Source organism: Arvicola amphibius, chromosome 6 (genome assembly GCF_903992535.2).
Source record: "Arvicola amphibius chromosome 6, mArvAmp1.2, whole genome shotgun sequence".
Taxonomy (NCBI): Eukaryota; Metazoa; Chordata; class Mammalia; order Rodentia; family Cricetidae; genus Arvicola; species Arvicola amphibius.
This window is the reverse complement of record NC_052052.2, coordinates 150726057-150741001: the sequence shown is the minus strand read 5'-3', so window position 1 is coordinate 150741001 and position 14945 is coordinate 150726057. Positions and strand designations below refer to the sequence as shown.

Below are 14945 nucleotides of genomic sequence, written 5' to 3'. Positions count from 1 at the left end.
GATATGAAGTGTAAGTCAAATAGACCCTCCCCCCTCAGTTTGCTTTAAATGGTCATGGTGTTTCATTGCACACTAGAAACCCTAAGACAACTACCCAAGTCTAGGGCAGAAATAAATAGAAGTAAATTCCCTATGATAATGTTTTCATTCTAACACCTGGGTAAGATTAGCTCGTATTCTAAACACTGCCGACTTCTGTCTAAAGGAGAAGTTAAATGCTGAAAGTGTGTTGGGTGCTTGTCTTGTTCCTGTGTGTAAACCTGTCCAGGATATTGCTAACCTAACAGGTTAACCCTTCAACAGGTGTCCTTAAGCTAAGCCCTGTCAGTTATAAAGATTTTTACAGCTGGCGAACGGCTTCTAAAGATGAAGCAGTAGATGCAAGAGACCTCCATACTCCGTGCTGAAATACAAATCACACCCCCCATGGCTTCCCCAAGGCACAAACTGTTCCCACACTGAGGCTGTCATCTATGGGACACTGAGCAGTCGTATTTCTTTGCCTGATGTTTTTAACTTGTGAACAATACATCTATAATTATATTCCTGATAACTCGTCTCACAGTACCCCCTGTTGTTTAAGCAGACTGTCTGTTATTTTCCCAACAGTCAAGGAAGAAAAAACCCAGGCAGGTGGTGGTGGTGTACACCTTTAATCCCAGCATTTGGGAGGAGGCAGAGACAGGCAGATCTCTGTGAGTTGGAAACCAGCCTGCTGGTCCACAGAGTGAGTTCCAGGACAGCCAGGGCTACACAGAGAAACCCTTTCTTGAAAAACCAACCAACCAAACAACCAAACAACTAACCAACCAAATAAAAAGAATACTTTGCTTTGTCATATGTTAGTCCTGTGACTTGGGGTGGGCCACTTTGCCTCCAACACAAGTAGGTATATAAGTCCTTAGTGTATGCAAAAATATAAAAATATGTAATCATATAAATATTTGAAAAAGAAGGGTAAGGAGGGACAAATCAAGTAGCAGATACTTTTCAACCCAAAGACTCAGTGACTTCATTGGCACTTTATTTTATATAAAATCTCCGCAGTTTCCAAACACGTCTGATTGCAATGAGACCGGAAAGAGAATGTGGAAGCAGGCGCTCCATGCACACGTGGCTTCATTTATTATTCAGGACCCATATTTCCTCACATGCTGGACACATTCTTAGAAACTCCTCATCAACTGTTTTGGCAAAATTGCCCAAATAAAGTGTGACACTCACAAGTTTGTATAAAGATATTCACTGCCACATTGTTGTGAGAATAAATTTATTAAGGAAACAAGAGAATAAAGGATTACATAGCTCTATAATTTAAAACTGCACCCTTGAAGAAGAGACATCTGTATATCCCCACAGGAAATGTCCTTCTGGCGTGGAGTGGTAATACATGCTGGGGATCCCAGCAGTGGGGGAGAAAGGCGGGGAGGGCGAACAGAAGTTCAAGGTCAGTTCTGGCTGTCTAGTGAGTCTCAAGCTAACCTGAGCTAACTGCAAGTCCCTTTCTCAAGGAAAAAAAAAGTAAGACAAAAAGCAATCCCCAAACAATTGAAAGTCTGTATATATTTATGAAAGAGAGAATTATGTAAGGAATGCTGTATCCTGCTATAAACCTTGCTAAGACGCTCCGCTCACCTTGCCTCTGCAAGGCCGCTCGTTTTTTTCTCCCACTATTAAAAAAATTTAATCCTGTGTGAATAAGTGTTTTTTGAATGCGAGCCTGGTGCCAGTGGAGGCCAGAGAGGGAGCTCTCTTGGAATTGGGAGTTACCAAGAGTTCTGGGCCACTTTATGGATGCTGGAGAGAGAATACCCATCCTCTGCTAGAACAGCAAGTGCTCTCAACCACAGAACCATCTCTCCACCTCCTCTATTTTCTTTTTATTTTCTTTTATGTGATGGAGCACACCTTTAATTCCAGCACTTGGAAGAGGCAGGTGGATCTCTGAGTTCAATACCAGCCTGGTCTACAGAGTGAATTTCAGGACAGGCTCCCAAGCTACACAGATAAACCCTGTCATAAAAAGCCAAAAAATAAAAAATAAAAAAAAATTAAAAAAGATTGCATATATATGTACATATGGGTACATGTTTGTGCCTTTGTGGGTGTGTGTATGCACATCTGTGTGTATGTGAAGGCCATGGAGGTCAGTCCTCAGGCATGTTGATAGTTTTGTTTGGAGACAGGGTTTCTCACTAACGTGGAGTTTGCCAAAGAAGCTAGATAGCTGGCCAGTGAGTCCTGGGGCTCTGCCTGCCCCTGTTTCCCCAGTCTGGGGAAACAAGCCTGCAACACCACGGTTGGCTGCATACGGGCGTTTTCACACACATATATGCTATGTGTTGAGCATATTCCTCCCATGGCCCCTATCCTGAGCTCACAGCTCTTCTCTTCTCATCCCGGGAGCTTACTACTGATTCTTTTCAGCTGGATTTTTTTTTGAGAAATTTTTTGTTTTATGAGAGACATAAGGATCTGAGATGTGCGTGTGGCATACACAAGCGGTCATTTTACTTTTCACCCTTTTTAAAAAAATGACTATCATGCATGAGCAATATATTCTAAAACCCAAGACCAAAAGACAAAACAAAACCCCCAAACAAACCAAACCCCAAATCATCCAAGCAACCTTGCCCAGCCCAGATCAACAAATCCATGCATCTTATCAACTCCTTACATTTACAAACAGCTAACCTTTCTCCTGGAGCGAGTACTAGCTATGGCCTCCTGCTTTAGGGGAGGGATGAGTGTTTTGTAGTGAGAAAAACAACACAAGAAAAAGGATATTTTTAGCCTGGTGATGGTGGTTGCACACCTTTAATCCTAGCACTGGGGAGGCAGAGGCAAGCTGATCTCTGTTTGAGGCCAGCCTGGACTTCAGAGTGAGTTTCAGGACAGCCAGGGCTAAAGAGAGAAATTCTGTCTTGGAAAAACAAAAAGGAAAAAAGTTTTACTGGTAGGTAAACTGGAGGCTTTATCTTGGTTCTCTTCTTCGAATAAACAAGACTAGAAAAACAGGTAAGAAGACTATTAAAAAAGTTGAACTCTTCCAAAATGAAGCAAATTTAGGGATCAATCATTGCTGTGCCAAAAGGGAAAGTGGATACCCGTTGCATGCTGGGACCTGTAGTCCTGCCCTCCCCCAGGTAAGACGCGCCTGCGCCGAGCGACGCGGCGCTCTTTCGTGCGCATGCGCGCGGCCGCGGCGCCAGGCCCAGTTATCTAGCTGCCGGTACACAGTCTGGTGAGGGCGGCATGGCTGTACCCACGTCGATTCTCGGGCCCCCGCCACCCCCCCAAACCGGTCCCGGTTCGATGGTGGCCTGGTGCTCTATGAGCAGTGGCCCGTCTCGTTATGTGCTTGGGATGCAGGAACTGTTCCGAGGCCACAGCAAGACGCGCGAGTTCCCGGCGCACAGTGCCAAGGTGCATTCGGTGGCCTGGAGCTGCGACGGTCGTCGCTTGGCCTCGGGGTCCTTCGACAAGACTGCTAGCGTGTTCTTGCTGGAGAAGGACCGACTGGTGAGCTTGTAGGGCTTAACTCTGGCCGGGAAGAGGATGCAGGAGGGGGCAGAGGAATGGAGAGGAGCGTGACCTGTCGGTGGTGGTGATGAGGAAGATGTGACGGCGCTGTTAAGAGTTGGGGGTGGGGAACGAGTGGGGCGAGGCCGCCTGGAGGAGAGTTTAGTGTGAACCTAGTGGCGCAGTAAAGAGGTGTGGCAAAGGGATTGCGAGCCAGGGGAAGTTGAATCAATTGGCTGGGAGTGGTGAGGGTCTCCAAGAGCCCTGGGAAGGAATACTTGACGGGGAGTAGCTGGGAACTGATGGAGTGGTACAGTCTCTAGGGTGTCGAGGAGTTTTTTGTTTTTTGTTTTTTTGTTCTTTATAGCTTTGGAGCCTGTCCTGGAACTAGCTCTTGTAGACCAGGCTGGCCTCGAACTCACAGCGATCTGCCTGCTTCTGCCTCTCAAGTGCTGGGATTAAAGGCGTGCGCCACCACCGTCCAGCCAACTTGATAGAACGGGGTTGGAGAGATGACTCAGCGGTTAAGAGAACTAGCTGCCTCTTCCAGAAGACCTGGGTTCCATTTCATCCACATGGCAACTCACAACTGTCTTTAACTCCAGTTCCATCGGGTCCGACATCATCACACAGACATATATGCAGGCAAAACACCAATGCACATAAGACAAAAATAAATACATTATTTTAAAAGAAAATGATAGCACGGCCTTTGGGAATGGAAAGGTGGATTGGGATGATGGTGGTGGTAGAAAAGAAAATATGGAGGGAAAGAAGGGCAAGAGTAAGGGCGAGTGTTAAAGCTCAGAGCAGTTCACAGGGGCGGAAGTATCAGAAAGGACTGGATTAAGGTAGGTTGTGTGTGGAGGCACGTACATCTGTGTGAAGTGGCATCTGGGTTCTTTTCAGGTCAAAGAAAACAACTACCGGGGACATGGAGATAGTGTGGATCAGCTTTGCTGGCATCCAAGCAACCCTGACCTCTTTGTCACGGCATCTGGAGATAAAACCATTCGCATCTGGGATGTGAGGACCACAAAATGCATTGCCACCGTGAACACCAAAGGTAACTTTGGAACGAGGAGCTTTAGGTGGAAAAGCTAGGGTAATTGTCAGCAACCATTTACTGTGTTCTTTGTAGCTGGCGCTCTACATCATGGGTTATCAGGATGGATACATATGTCTGCCTGGAAGAGACAAGGAAGAATAGAATTTGAGCACTTTTGATCATCTGTAGTAATTCCTGGTCAGTGTGAGAGGGCAAGCAATCGAAACAGTACAAAAAGGATAGCATGTGCGAAGGCATGAAGAATTCGGGAGGTTCTGGCAGGTTAGAATGGCTAAAACTCAGGTCATCTTGGTTTTGAAGAAGTGATTGAAAAATTGTCCATTACATTTAAACACTGTGTTCATGTCATATAGTATCCTGTAAATCTTGAGCTATCATAATTGACTCCAAGAGGTCATTTAAAAATTTTTTTTCAGAAGCATTATTATTATTATTGTTATTCGTTTTTTTGAGATAGGGTTTCTCTGTAGCTTTGGAGCCTGTCTTGGAACTAGCTGTTGTAGACCAGGCTGACGTTGAACTCACAGAGATCTACTTGCTGCTTCCTCCCAAGAGTGCTGGGATTAAAGACGTGCGCCACCACCGCCTGGCTAGATTTTTTCATTTTCAAGTATGTGTGCCATATTTGTACAGATACCCGAAGAAAGTGAACTTACAGCTGGTTGTGAACTGTGGGTGCTGGTAATTTAACCGGGGTCTCCTGGAAAACAGGTGCTCTTTGTTTTTCAAGACAGGGTTTCTGTGTAGCTTTTTGAGCTTGTCCTGGAACTCACTCTATAGACCATGCTGTCCTCTCAGACATCCGCCTGCCTCTGCCTCCTGAGTACTGGAGTTAGAGGCGTGCACCACCACCCAGCTCCCAAAACAAATTCTGATAGATTTTAAAATGCACTATAGATAGTAAAGTGTGAAAAAAAAATGGCATTTTCGATTCAATGAAGTTGAACATTTTAACTTAATGTGCTCAGAGTGGATGACACTTGGCTCTTGATGACAAGAATGGTACCTGGGGGTGGCATGGTGTGGTGCCTTTGACAAATGCTGAGACTCACAGTTCCCATCTGGCCAGTGGTCGCTTCCTTCCATTTACCTGGTGATGTGAGCGCTGAAGATAGCTCTGATCTTCTTTCCAGGATAGCAGAATAAGCTGGAGGAGGCTGGGCAAGGGTGATGTTGGTGACAGACTGTGTCTGGGTTCCCAGGGGAGAACATTAATATCTGCTGGAGTCCCGATGGGCAGACCATTGCTGTGGGCAACAAGGATGACGTTGTGACCTTTATTGATGCCAAGACGCACCGTTCCAAAGCAGAAGAGCAGTTTAAATTTGAGGTCAACGAGATCTCCTGGAATAACGATAATAACATGTTCTTCCTGACCAATGGCAATGGCTGTATCAACATTCTCAGGTGAGGGGTTCTGGCTGGGGGGGACTGTCATACCTCTGCACGGGTGCTATGTCAGGTACAGAGATGAGTTAGGTGTGAGCCTATCTTAAAAGACCTGAAGAAGAATATTTAAAAATTCTAGTTCCAGCCAGGTGGTGGTAGTGCATGCCTTTAATCCCAGCACTTGGGAGGCAGAGGCAGGTGAGTTCAAGGCCAGCTTGGTCTACAGTGTGAGTTCCAGGACAGCCAGGGCTGTTACACAGAGAAAGCCTGCTGTTTTGAAAAATAAACAAAGAAAAAAAATTCCTAGTTTCTTTTAGGCACATTTGAAGCAGATAGTCTGGATTTTATTGAGTTCTTACCTATTTGACTGACAGGGGACTGAGTTTATAAAGATTCAGTTAATTATCAGATTGCTGGCCCAGGGACTTAATGTACCTTGAATTGTGGCTGATTGACTCCCTTAAAATTTCAACTCAAATATCATTTTCCCTTTAGCCAAGTCACTTCTATCCATTTTTTCCTCTCTTTTTTTCTTATTTTATGAGACAGGTTTCTCTGTGTAACAGCTCTGGCTGTCCTGAAACTTGCTTTGTAAACTCCCATCCTTCTATCCTGATTTCTCTCTGAGATAAGAGGAGGGTTTTAGTGTATCTTATGCACTTTCTAACTTCCTGTAGGAGGCATTTCTTAGTTCTATATTATAATGTGTATTTTATTTATCTCATTATACTAGCATTTTTGTGGTGGAAAGTCTGTGCTTGTCTTGTTTTCCATTGGATTGTTTTTGCCTAACCTAATGCCTGTCTTAATGGTGGGATGTCAGTAAATATTTGTTCTATAAGTAAATGAAAACATGGTACTAAAATTCATGTCCGTAGGGTCTAGGGCTGTATCAGTTTTATCAGTGAGTAATGCAAGACAGAGGGGCGTAGATGCTGTGGTGGAGAGGTTGGAGTTTGCTGTGCATCCCAAGTTAAACAGAGCAGAAGTCATCATACTGAAGGAGTGATATGTTTATAAACCTGTAGGTACTTTACTGTGCTTTTTTGTATTTCTTGTATTGGATAGTTTTGCTAGGTATAACAGTACGGGCTTCATGTTTTCTCCTGTGTCTTGGGTGCCACTCTCACTTTTTTATTTCTGCTCTCAGAAAGCCCCGAGGTGATGTGGTTTTCTGGGAAGTCCAGTAACCTCACCAGTTCATCTTGGTGTTCAATGGTATAGGTTCACTTAGGCCTGTGTTGTGCTCGTTTAGTGGCTTGAGCAAATCTTTTTTTTTTTCCTTCTTTTAGGGAAGTTTTCTTTTTTTTTTTTCTTTTGGTGTTTTAGTGCCACGGTTCCTTTCTGCACATTGATGGCTGTGTGTCTTGTTTGTCAGCTACCCTGAACTAAAGCCTGTGCAGTCCATCAATGCCCATCCTTCTAACTGCATCTGCATCAAGTTTGACCCCATGGGGAAATACTTCGCCACAGGAAGTGCAGACGCCTTGGTCAGCCTCTGGGATGTCGATGAGTTAGTGTGCGTGCGGTGCTTCTCCAGGTAAGGAGCGAGTCTGCCGCCTTTCCTGTCGGGTAAACTGACTGCTCCTGCCTCCCTTGGGGCAATTCTGATGTTTCTGTTCGTTTTCTCATAGGTTGGATTGGCCGGTGAGGACCCTGAGTTTTAGCCATGATGGGAAGATGCTGGCGTCGGCCTCCGAGGACCATTTCATTGACATAGCTGAAGTGGAGACAGGTAACTGTGTGTGAGTCCTCGTGTCTGATATCTGGCCTCAGGCCTTTGTTGTCACGTTTCAGCTCTGCACCATGCTACTTCACCAGCTTATCCGACATGGACTTGTCTTGAGAGCAGTTTGTTGATGTGACTGTCAGTTTCATGCAGCGATGGGATGAAAGCACAGGAAGAGGTGCCAGGTCTGAAGGGAAGGGGCTTTGCATTTATTAGTTATTCATTATAAAAAGCGTATTTTTCTGAGACAGGTCTAACTTTGTAGCTCTAACTGGCCTGGAACTCCTGATATAGATGAGGCTAGCCTTGAACTTACAGAGATCCATCTGTTTCTGCTTCCTGAGTGCTGGGATTAAAGTGATACACAATCATGTTTAGGCAAAAAGCTTTTTAAATAAGAGACAAAGAGCTGGGCATTTGTGCGTATTCCCTCCCAAGCCCTACTGCCCTCCCCCTGTCTGGCTTCTCCTGTCAGTTTTCTGTGCTCCCCAGTTTTGCTTCTACTTTGAAGTAGTTTGTAAATACATGCTTTTAATGTATTTGTAAATCTAGCACCCCCAAATGCTAGAAAGCATGGAGTGTTCACCTTCTGTTGCATTTTTCATGATTATCACCAAGTTGTGATAATCTGTTTTGGTTTCTTCCCTGTAGCTGTGATAAAACGCTCTTATGAAAGCAGCTTCTTAAAGAAAGGATGGTCTGGCTCAGTTAGGTTACAGACTATCATGGCGGGAGCCAGACAGAACATATTACATCATGACCAAGAGCAGAGAGCCATCTGTGCTCAGCTTCCCTTCTTTCATTCAGTCCAGAGGCCAGCCCCCAAAACTCACATTCCGGTGGGTCTTCCCACCTCAGGGAACTCAGTTAAGAAAGCCCCTCACAGGCATGCCTCCCCTAGACTGAACTTCAGGGAGACTCTCTTCACAGGTTGTTGACAACGCGAACTGGCAGCACAGTCCTGATTGAACCATCTACAGAGTGTAAAGTACTTTAAGAGGATAGTGGGCCTGTGTGTCAAAGAGTTAAAGGCTTTTAATCTTGGGTGAGTGTAGCCAACCACTCAGCAATGCAGGGCCTTTAGGGCAGGCTTCTTAAACTTTCTCCAGCTGTGGCCCAAAGGGGCAGGTACAGTTGCCTGAGAATTTTCATGTGACCTTGGGTATATAGGTCTACAGAACAGTTACTGATAGTGAGTGTTCCGGGCTGGAGCCCAGGTCACCAGGTTTGTTTAGTAAATGCTAGTATCCGATGAGCTACTTTGCCAGCTTCACATTTTTAGATCCACAATTTAGAGATAACTATTGCTAATTTTTTGTACATTTCTTTTCATTCTTTTTCTGTCTATGTATTTTTATTGGAGTAAATAACTCCTATTTTTGATAGCTTGAAACAAGGTAGGAATGAATTTTGATTTTATTCCTGATAATGTATAGAATAGAACTTATTTTAATAGAATTATTTCAGTTTTCAGTTTCAGACACACCACACAATTTGCAGTAGTCTGTTTGAGCTGGTGGCTTGGGATTGTGGTCTCAGTCTCACACGGTCAGCATTGTATGTCATCTGGTGATTAAGCTCTGCAGTAAATTATCGGGGTATTTATCCTAGTTAAGGTTGCTGTTGCTGTGATGAAACACCATGACCAGAGCGATTTGGGGTTCATTCCCACAGCACTGTTCATCATCAGAGGAAGCCAGGACAGGAGCCTGGAGGTGGGAGCTGATGCAGAGGCCACAGAGGGGTGCTGCTTACTGGCTTGTTCTTTGTAACTTTCTCAGCCTACTTGCTTATAGAACCCAGGACTACCAACCCGTGGATGGCCTCACCCAAATTGAGCAGGGCCCTTACCCATCAATCACTAGTTAAGAAGATGCCCTGTCTGTCTGCCTATAGATCTTATGCGGGCATTTTCTCCGTTGGAGCTCCCTCCTCTCCATCCACTCTGGCTGTCAGGTTGACATAGACGAGCCAGCACAGTACTCAGTTTGTAAGGCTGCATGGTTACCCGAGAAACGTTTCAGGCTTTTTCATGATTGCTTTGGTTTTCTTGAGTTGTGTGAAGTATTTATCTTAACCGAACCCATAACAAATGATATAGAATTAAGCAGGTAAAGAAAGAGAGAATCGTGTAGTAGTGAGTGTCTCCAAACCACTGAGTATGTCCACAGAGCTTAGAAATTATTCAGACATGCCAAAGATAGCTGTCTCTGGCATAGAATTACTTGAAATACTTCCTATATATAAACATAAAAGTGTGTACTTATACATTAGTGTGTATATGCATCCATCTTTATAGTTTACAATATAATTCATTGGCCATAGTTGACCTGTTAGATGTGTACTGCACTTAAGTCTTTTTAAAAAATACTTATTTATTATGTACACAATATTCTGTCTGTGTGTACACCTGAAGGCCAGAAGAGGGCACCAGATCCCATTACAGATGGTTATGAGCCACCATGTGGTTGCTGGGAATTGAACTCAGGATCTCTGGAAGAGCAGGCAATGCTCTTAACCTCTGAGCCATCTCTTCAGCCCCCACTTAAGTCTTTTATAAAGTTTTAAAAAAACCTTTTTTGACATTATGGCTACTTTTCCTGCATATATATCTACATGTGTTTGCCTTTTGCTCACAGTGACCAGAAAGGGAGAGTGGTTGGATTCTTGGGTATTGAATTCCTTTAGATTGGAGTTAAGCAGATGGCTGTGAACTGCCATGTAGGTGCTGGAAATCAAACCTGGTTCCTTTAAAACAACAGCCAATGCTTTTAGCTGCTAAGAGTAACTCTCCAGCTCCCGACAGTGTAAGTCTTAACTCTTAAGTTGGGGAGGGGGAATGGAGCAGAGCTGAAAGACATCATGAATAATTTCAACAAATTAGAAGAGTCAACTTTTGGGGAAAATTATTCATAAGGCTTTGTGGTATATGATGTCCATGTCTTTGGAGACAAAGAGCCTCACTGGCTGTGTGTGTTGTTTCTCTAGTGTCCCTTTGTTAATACGCCACTCCCCCCATTCATCAGTAGTTTAAAAAGCTGCCTTACTGGCTGTCATTTCATTCAGTGAGGGCCAGTCTCTCTATAAGGTGCCAATGATAGCTGTTCATTGTTCTTCTAGGGAGTATAGAGCCTGTCACCTACCTGTGTGTGACATCTCTATGCTTTTGTATTCTCTGTGAGTACTTAATGAATGTGCTGCTTAATCACATTCCTTATGGGGACTGGAGAGATGGCTCGGGGTTAAGAGCACTGGCTGCCTTTCCAGAGGACCCGGTTTCAAACATTCCCAGCACCCACATGGCAGCTCACAGCTGCCTGTTGCTCAGTTCCAGGGAATTTCACACCTTCACTCCAGTGGACATAAAATTAAATAAGTTATTAAAAAATAACATTCTTTATGTTGATTTCTGTAGGGGACAAGCTGTGGGAGGTGCAGTGTGAGTCCCCGACTTTCACCGTGGCTTGGCACCCCAAGAGGCCTCTGCTGGCCTTTGCCTGTGATGACAAAGATGGCAAATATGACAGCAGTCGGGAAGCTGGCACTGTGAAGCTGTTTGGGCTCCCGAATGACTCCTGAGAGTGGTGGAGACCTTCGTTTGTGCAGTCTGCTGTTCTCTGGACTTTGTGGGCACTCTGAGTGTTTATAAATTGTTGTAGTTTACAACGCTGTGGTTGAACTGCATCCCTAATCCTCTCTATGGTTCTGAGACTAGAACTGACCTTACAGGGCTAAGCAAGTGCTAACTACTTAGCTACATCCCCGACCCTGCCTAGCCTCTTTTCCTGGTTTTTGTTTTTGGTGTTTTGTGTTAGCTGTTTCCATCCTTCCCCGTATTGCCAGTTAGCTAATGAGGGCTATGCAAGTATGGGTCCTGATCCATTTTAGGGTTCTCTAAGGGAACAGAACTGAGTGTATGTGTGTGTGTGTGTGGTGTGTATGTGTGTGTGTGTGTGTGTGTGTGTGTGTGTGTGTGTGTGTGTGTGGGTGAGAGAGAGAGAGGGAGAGCGAGAGAGAGAGAGAGAGAGAGAGAGAGAGAGAGAGATTTATCAGAGTGACTTGCAGCCTGATTTCAAAGTAGTCCAACAACAGCAGTCTCCTGGTAGGAAGGCCAGGACTGGATGGTGTCTATTCGGGTGCTAGAGTCCAGAGGGATCCCTAGGGAGCTGCTGGTCTGCAGCCTACACTGGAGTCCTGAAGAAGTAGGTTCTAATACCAGCAAAGGAATGTCTCAGCAACAGGATAGATGAACTTGGCAACGAGAGTGAGAGCAAGCAGGCAAAAAGCAAAAGCTTCCTTTTTCCATGTCCTTTTTTAGGGTGCCGGGTGCCACCAGAATGTGTGGCCTGGATTTAGAGTAGGTCTCCGACCTCAAATGATCAAGAGAAATCTCTGAGATGTGCCCTGCTGGGTGGGTTCAGTGATTAACCAAGGTTAGCCATCACGTGACCAGCACAGCTGCCCTCTCTGGGAGCCCTGTTCAGGATTTTAGGTAGATGGCAGAGTTTGCTGAGTATAGCTCTTAGGCAGTGCTTATTTAGAGAGAGGCCAGGACAGGGATGGGATTTTAAAAAATAATTTAAAGAATTGAGCATTTACGGGACTGAAAAGATGGCTCAGAGGTTAAGAGCATTGCCTGCTCTTCCAAAGGTCCTGAGTTCAATTCCCAGCAACCACATGGTGGCTCACAACCATCTGTACTGAGATCTGGTGCCCTCTTCTGGCCTTCAGGTGTACACACAGACAGAATATTGTATACATAATAAATAAATATTTAAAAAAAAGAATTGAGCATTTAATAAAACATTTTTCTTATAATGCTTCTTAAAGTTATGATGTTACTATTTTTATTCCAGTCAGCTGTTGAAGTTTTTAAATTTTGTTTTGTTTTTAAGTCTGAGAGGAAGAGTTTATAATCCTGTGTAACATTCTAACCAAGAACTCTGAACTGTAGTGCTGGGCTGCTGTAGTACTTTAATTACATGGTGTATGTGTGTGACCTCATTCTACCTGATTTTTTATATAACAAATTAGGGCAAACATAGAGAAACATTGTAAAACAGAAATAAATACAAAATCAGATTGAGAAAAATGCAAATACCGGAGAGATGGCTCAGGTTAGGAGACTGCTCTTCCAAAGGACCAAGGTTCAATTCCTGCAACTGTATTTCCAGCTCCAGGGTGTCCAACACCCTCATTCAGACAGACATGCAAGCAAAACACCAGCGCACATACATAAAAAGGAATTTTTTAAAAAAGGAAATATATGAAAAGTGAGGACCTACATGGATGACTTAATTTAAATGACTGAACTTTCTTGACAGCAAACAGGAGATGGAGGTAAGTCAGTGTGCTATTCTTTTGTTTTTGACACAAGTTCTCAACCTCCCAAGTGCTACTGTTACAGGCAGATAGCACATCTGTTGTAGGGATCTTTCTGGAATAAGCACTGACACCAGTGAGAGTGGACGGAAGCCAGGCCAGCTTCTGAAAGCCTCAGGCCTGGGTCCAGTTTGCGTTCTCAGTGTGAAGAAGAACGGAGATTTTACAGAAGCGGACTAGCAGGCAGGTTGCTAGGGGCAACGCTCCGTTGTTTCAGCCTTGACCAGGTCCTTCTGTTCCAGGGAGTAAGTGAAGTCATGCTTGGCGAGTAGGCAGTACAAGCCGTGCTGTGAGCGCCTCACTGAGTAGCCAACAAATCAACCTCATTCTGCTTCATTATGCCTAGCTTCTTAGGAGCAGTGCTTGCCAGGGCTGGGCAGTATAACCCTGCCTAAACTGGTACTCAGGGTGGCGTCTGATTCAAAGCAGTCCCCCTGCCTCAGTCTCCTGAGTGCTGGGGTTACAGGTACGTGCCTGACTTAAGTCTTAAAGACATTTTTAGTTACGGTCTTAACCTGTGTCTGGGATGAGCATTTTGGCTGTTACCAGTTCTTACTGCCTTCTGAGGAGGGTATTTTCAGCTTTCTAGTCTTGGGAAGCCACAACAGGGTCGTGTTCAGATCCAGGTCTGCTGGAAGGCCATGCGAACCTTAGCTTTGTTTCTGAAGACTCCCTTCGTGTTTCACAGGTCCTAAAACCTTGACTGCTGTCTCAGGTTACTGAGCTGACCTGCGGCTCCCAGTCTTGGGCTGGGTGTTGTTTCTTCAGCTTCCCAGCAGCCTGTCAACCTTCCTTGCCACCCTTATTTAAGTCCAGTGGTGTTCATGTCACCGGTGTTCTTGTGGGCACTCTTTTTCTGTTTTCTAATTCCTGTGGCCACTACTGTACCTAGCTGTTTCCTTTCGCGTTGGAAAAGGATGTTGAGGGTTTGTGCAGTTGACTTCCCTCCCCCCCATCTGTGTGGGGGTTTTCCTCCCTCAGTTTGTCTAAAGTGTGGTGCACACTGCTTATTTCTTAGACATTAGCTGTCACCTACACTAGTCCGCTCGAGAAGAGCTCCCCCTAGTGGCAGTCTTTGCACAGCGCTTGAACTTCCTAGAACCTAGGAAGTTTTGGTGTCACATGCGTCCAGAAGAATGACATTGTGTGTGTCCTAGACCTGATGCTTCCCATGATTTGAGTGCATTCTGTAGTGCAGAGCTAGTGGGAGGCTGAAGGGTGGCTAAGGACTGGATTTTAGTTGGCAAGTTAAAAGTGGGATTTACTATTCCCCGATCTAGCATGGTATTGGCCTGAAGGAAAAAGCTAAAGGGCATAGTGGCTCCCACCTTTAATCCTAGCACTTAGGAGGCAGAGGCCAGCCTAGTCTGTGCAGTTTCAGGCGAGCCAGGCCTGCAGTACTTCTGTAGCAGCCCTGGTGCTGTGATGGATATGTTGCGGGGGTTGGGGATGTGTGTGTGGGGATCCCCCTTGCTACCTGGTAAGATGGCGTGAGGTGGCTGTGTGAGGAGGCTTTGTCCTGCCTCTATTCTGTGCAAGAACAAGGGTTGGTAGAGTTCTGGCAGGGGATAAAGAGGAAGGGGCGGGGAGTCCTGGTCATACTTTGGTATCCCCAAGGACAGAGAGGTGGATCAGGAACAGGCCGAGCTTGGTGAGGGTCAGCACTGCTCACAGGAGACAGCTGTGGCATGGTAGAAGGGAGGCAGGAAACACCAATCCCTGAAAGACGCGTGTGTACCCACATGCCCTGTGTGTGCTCACATGCTCTGTGTGTACCCACATGCCCTTGTGTGTGCTCACATGCCCTGTGTGTGCTAGGAGCTGGCTGGAGTATAGTGTGATGCACTCAGTTTA

General features: G+C 45.2%; 1 protein-coding gene across 1 annotated transcript; it reads left to right on the top strand.

The window, feature by feature from the left end:
- The first annotated feature begins 3198 nt into the window (after positions 1-3198).
- On the top strand, positions 3199-11375 carry Thoc3 (THO complex 3). Its single transcript, XM_038333371.1, has 6 exons — positions 3199-3522; positions 4432-4588; positions 5794-5998; positions 7359-7520; positions 7615-7715; positions 11125-11375. Exons 1-6 carry the CDS (start codon positions 3256-3258, stop codon positions 11286-11288), a joined length of 1056 nt encoding a protein of 351 aa, XP_038189299.1. The 5' UTR covers positions 3199-3255; the 3' UTR covers positions 11289-11375.
- The last annotated feature ends 3570 nt before the right edge of the window (positions 11376-14945 follow it).

Coding starts and splice junctions, on each gene's coding strand:
- Thoc3 (XM_038333371.1), top strand. CDS start 3,256: ATGGCTGTACCCACGTCGATTCTCGGGCCCCCGCCACCCCCCCAAACC. Junction 3,523..4,431: donor TGCTGGAGAAGGACCGACTG/GTGAGCTTGTAG, acceptor GGTTCTTTTCAG/GTCAAAGAAAACAACTACCG. Junction 7,521..7,614: donor TGCGTGCGGTGCTTCTCCAG/GTAAGGAGCGAG, acceptor GTTTTCTCATAG/GTTGGATTGGCCGGTGAGGA.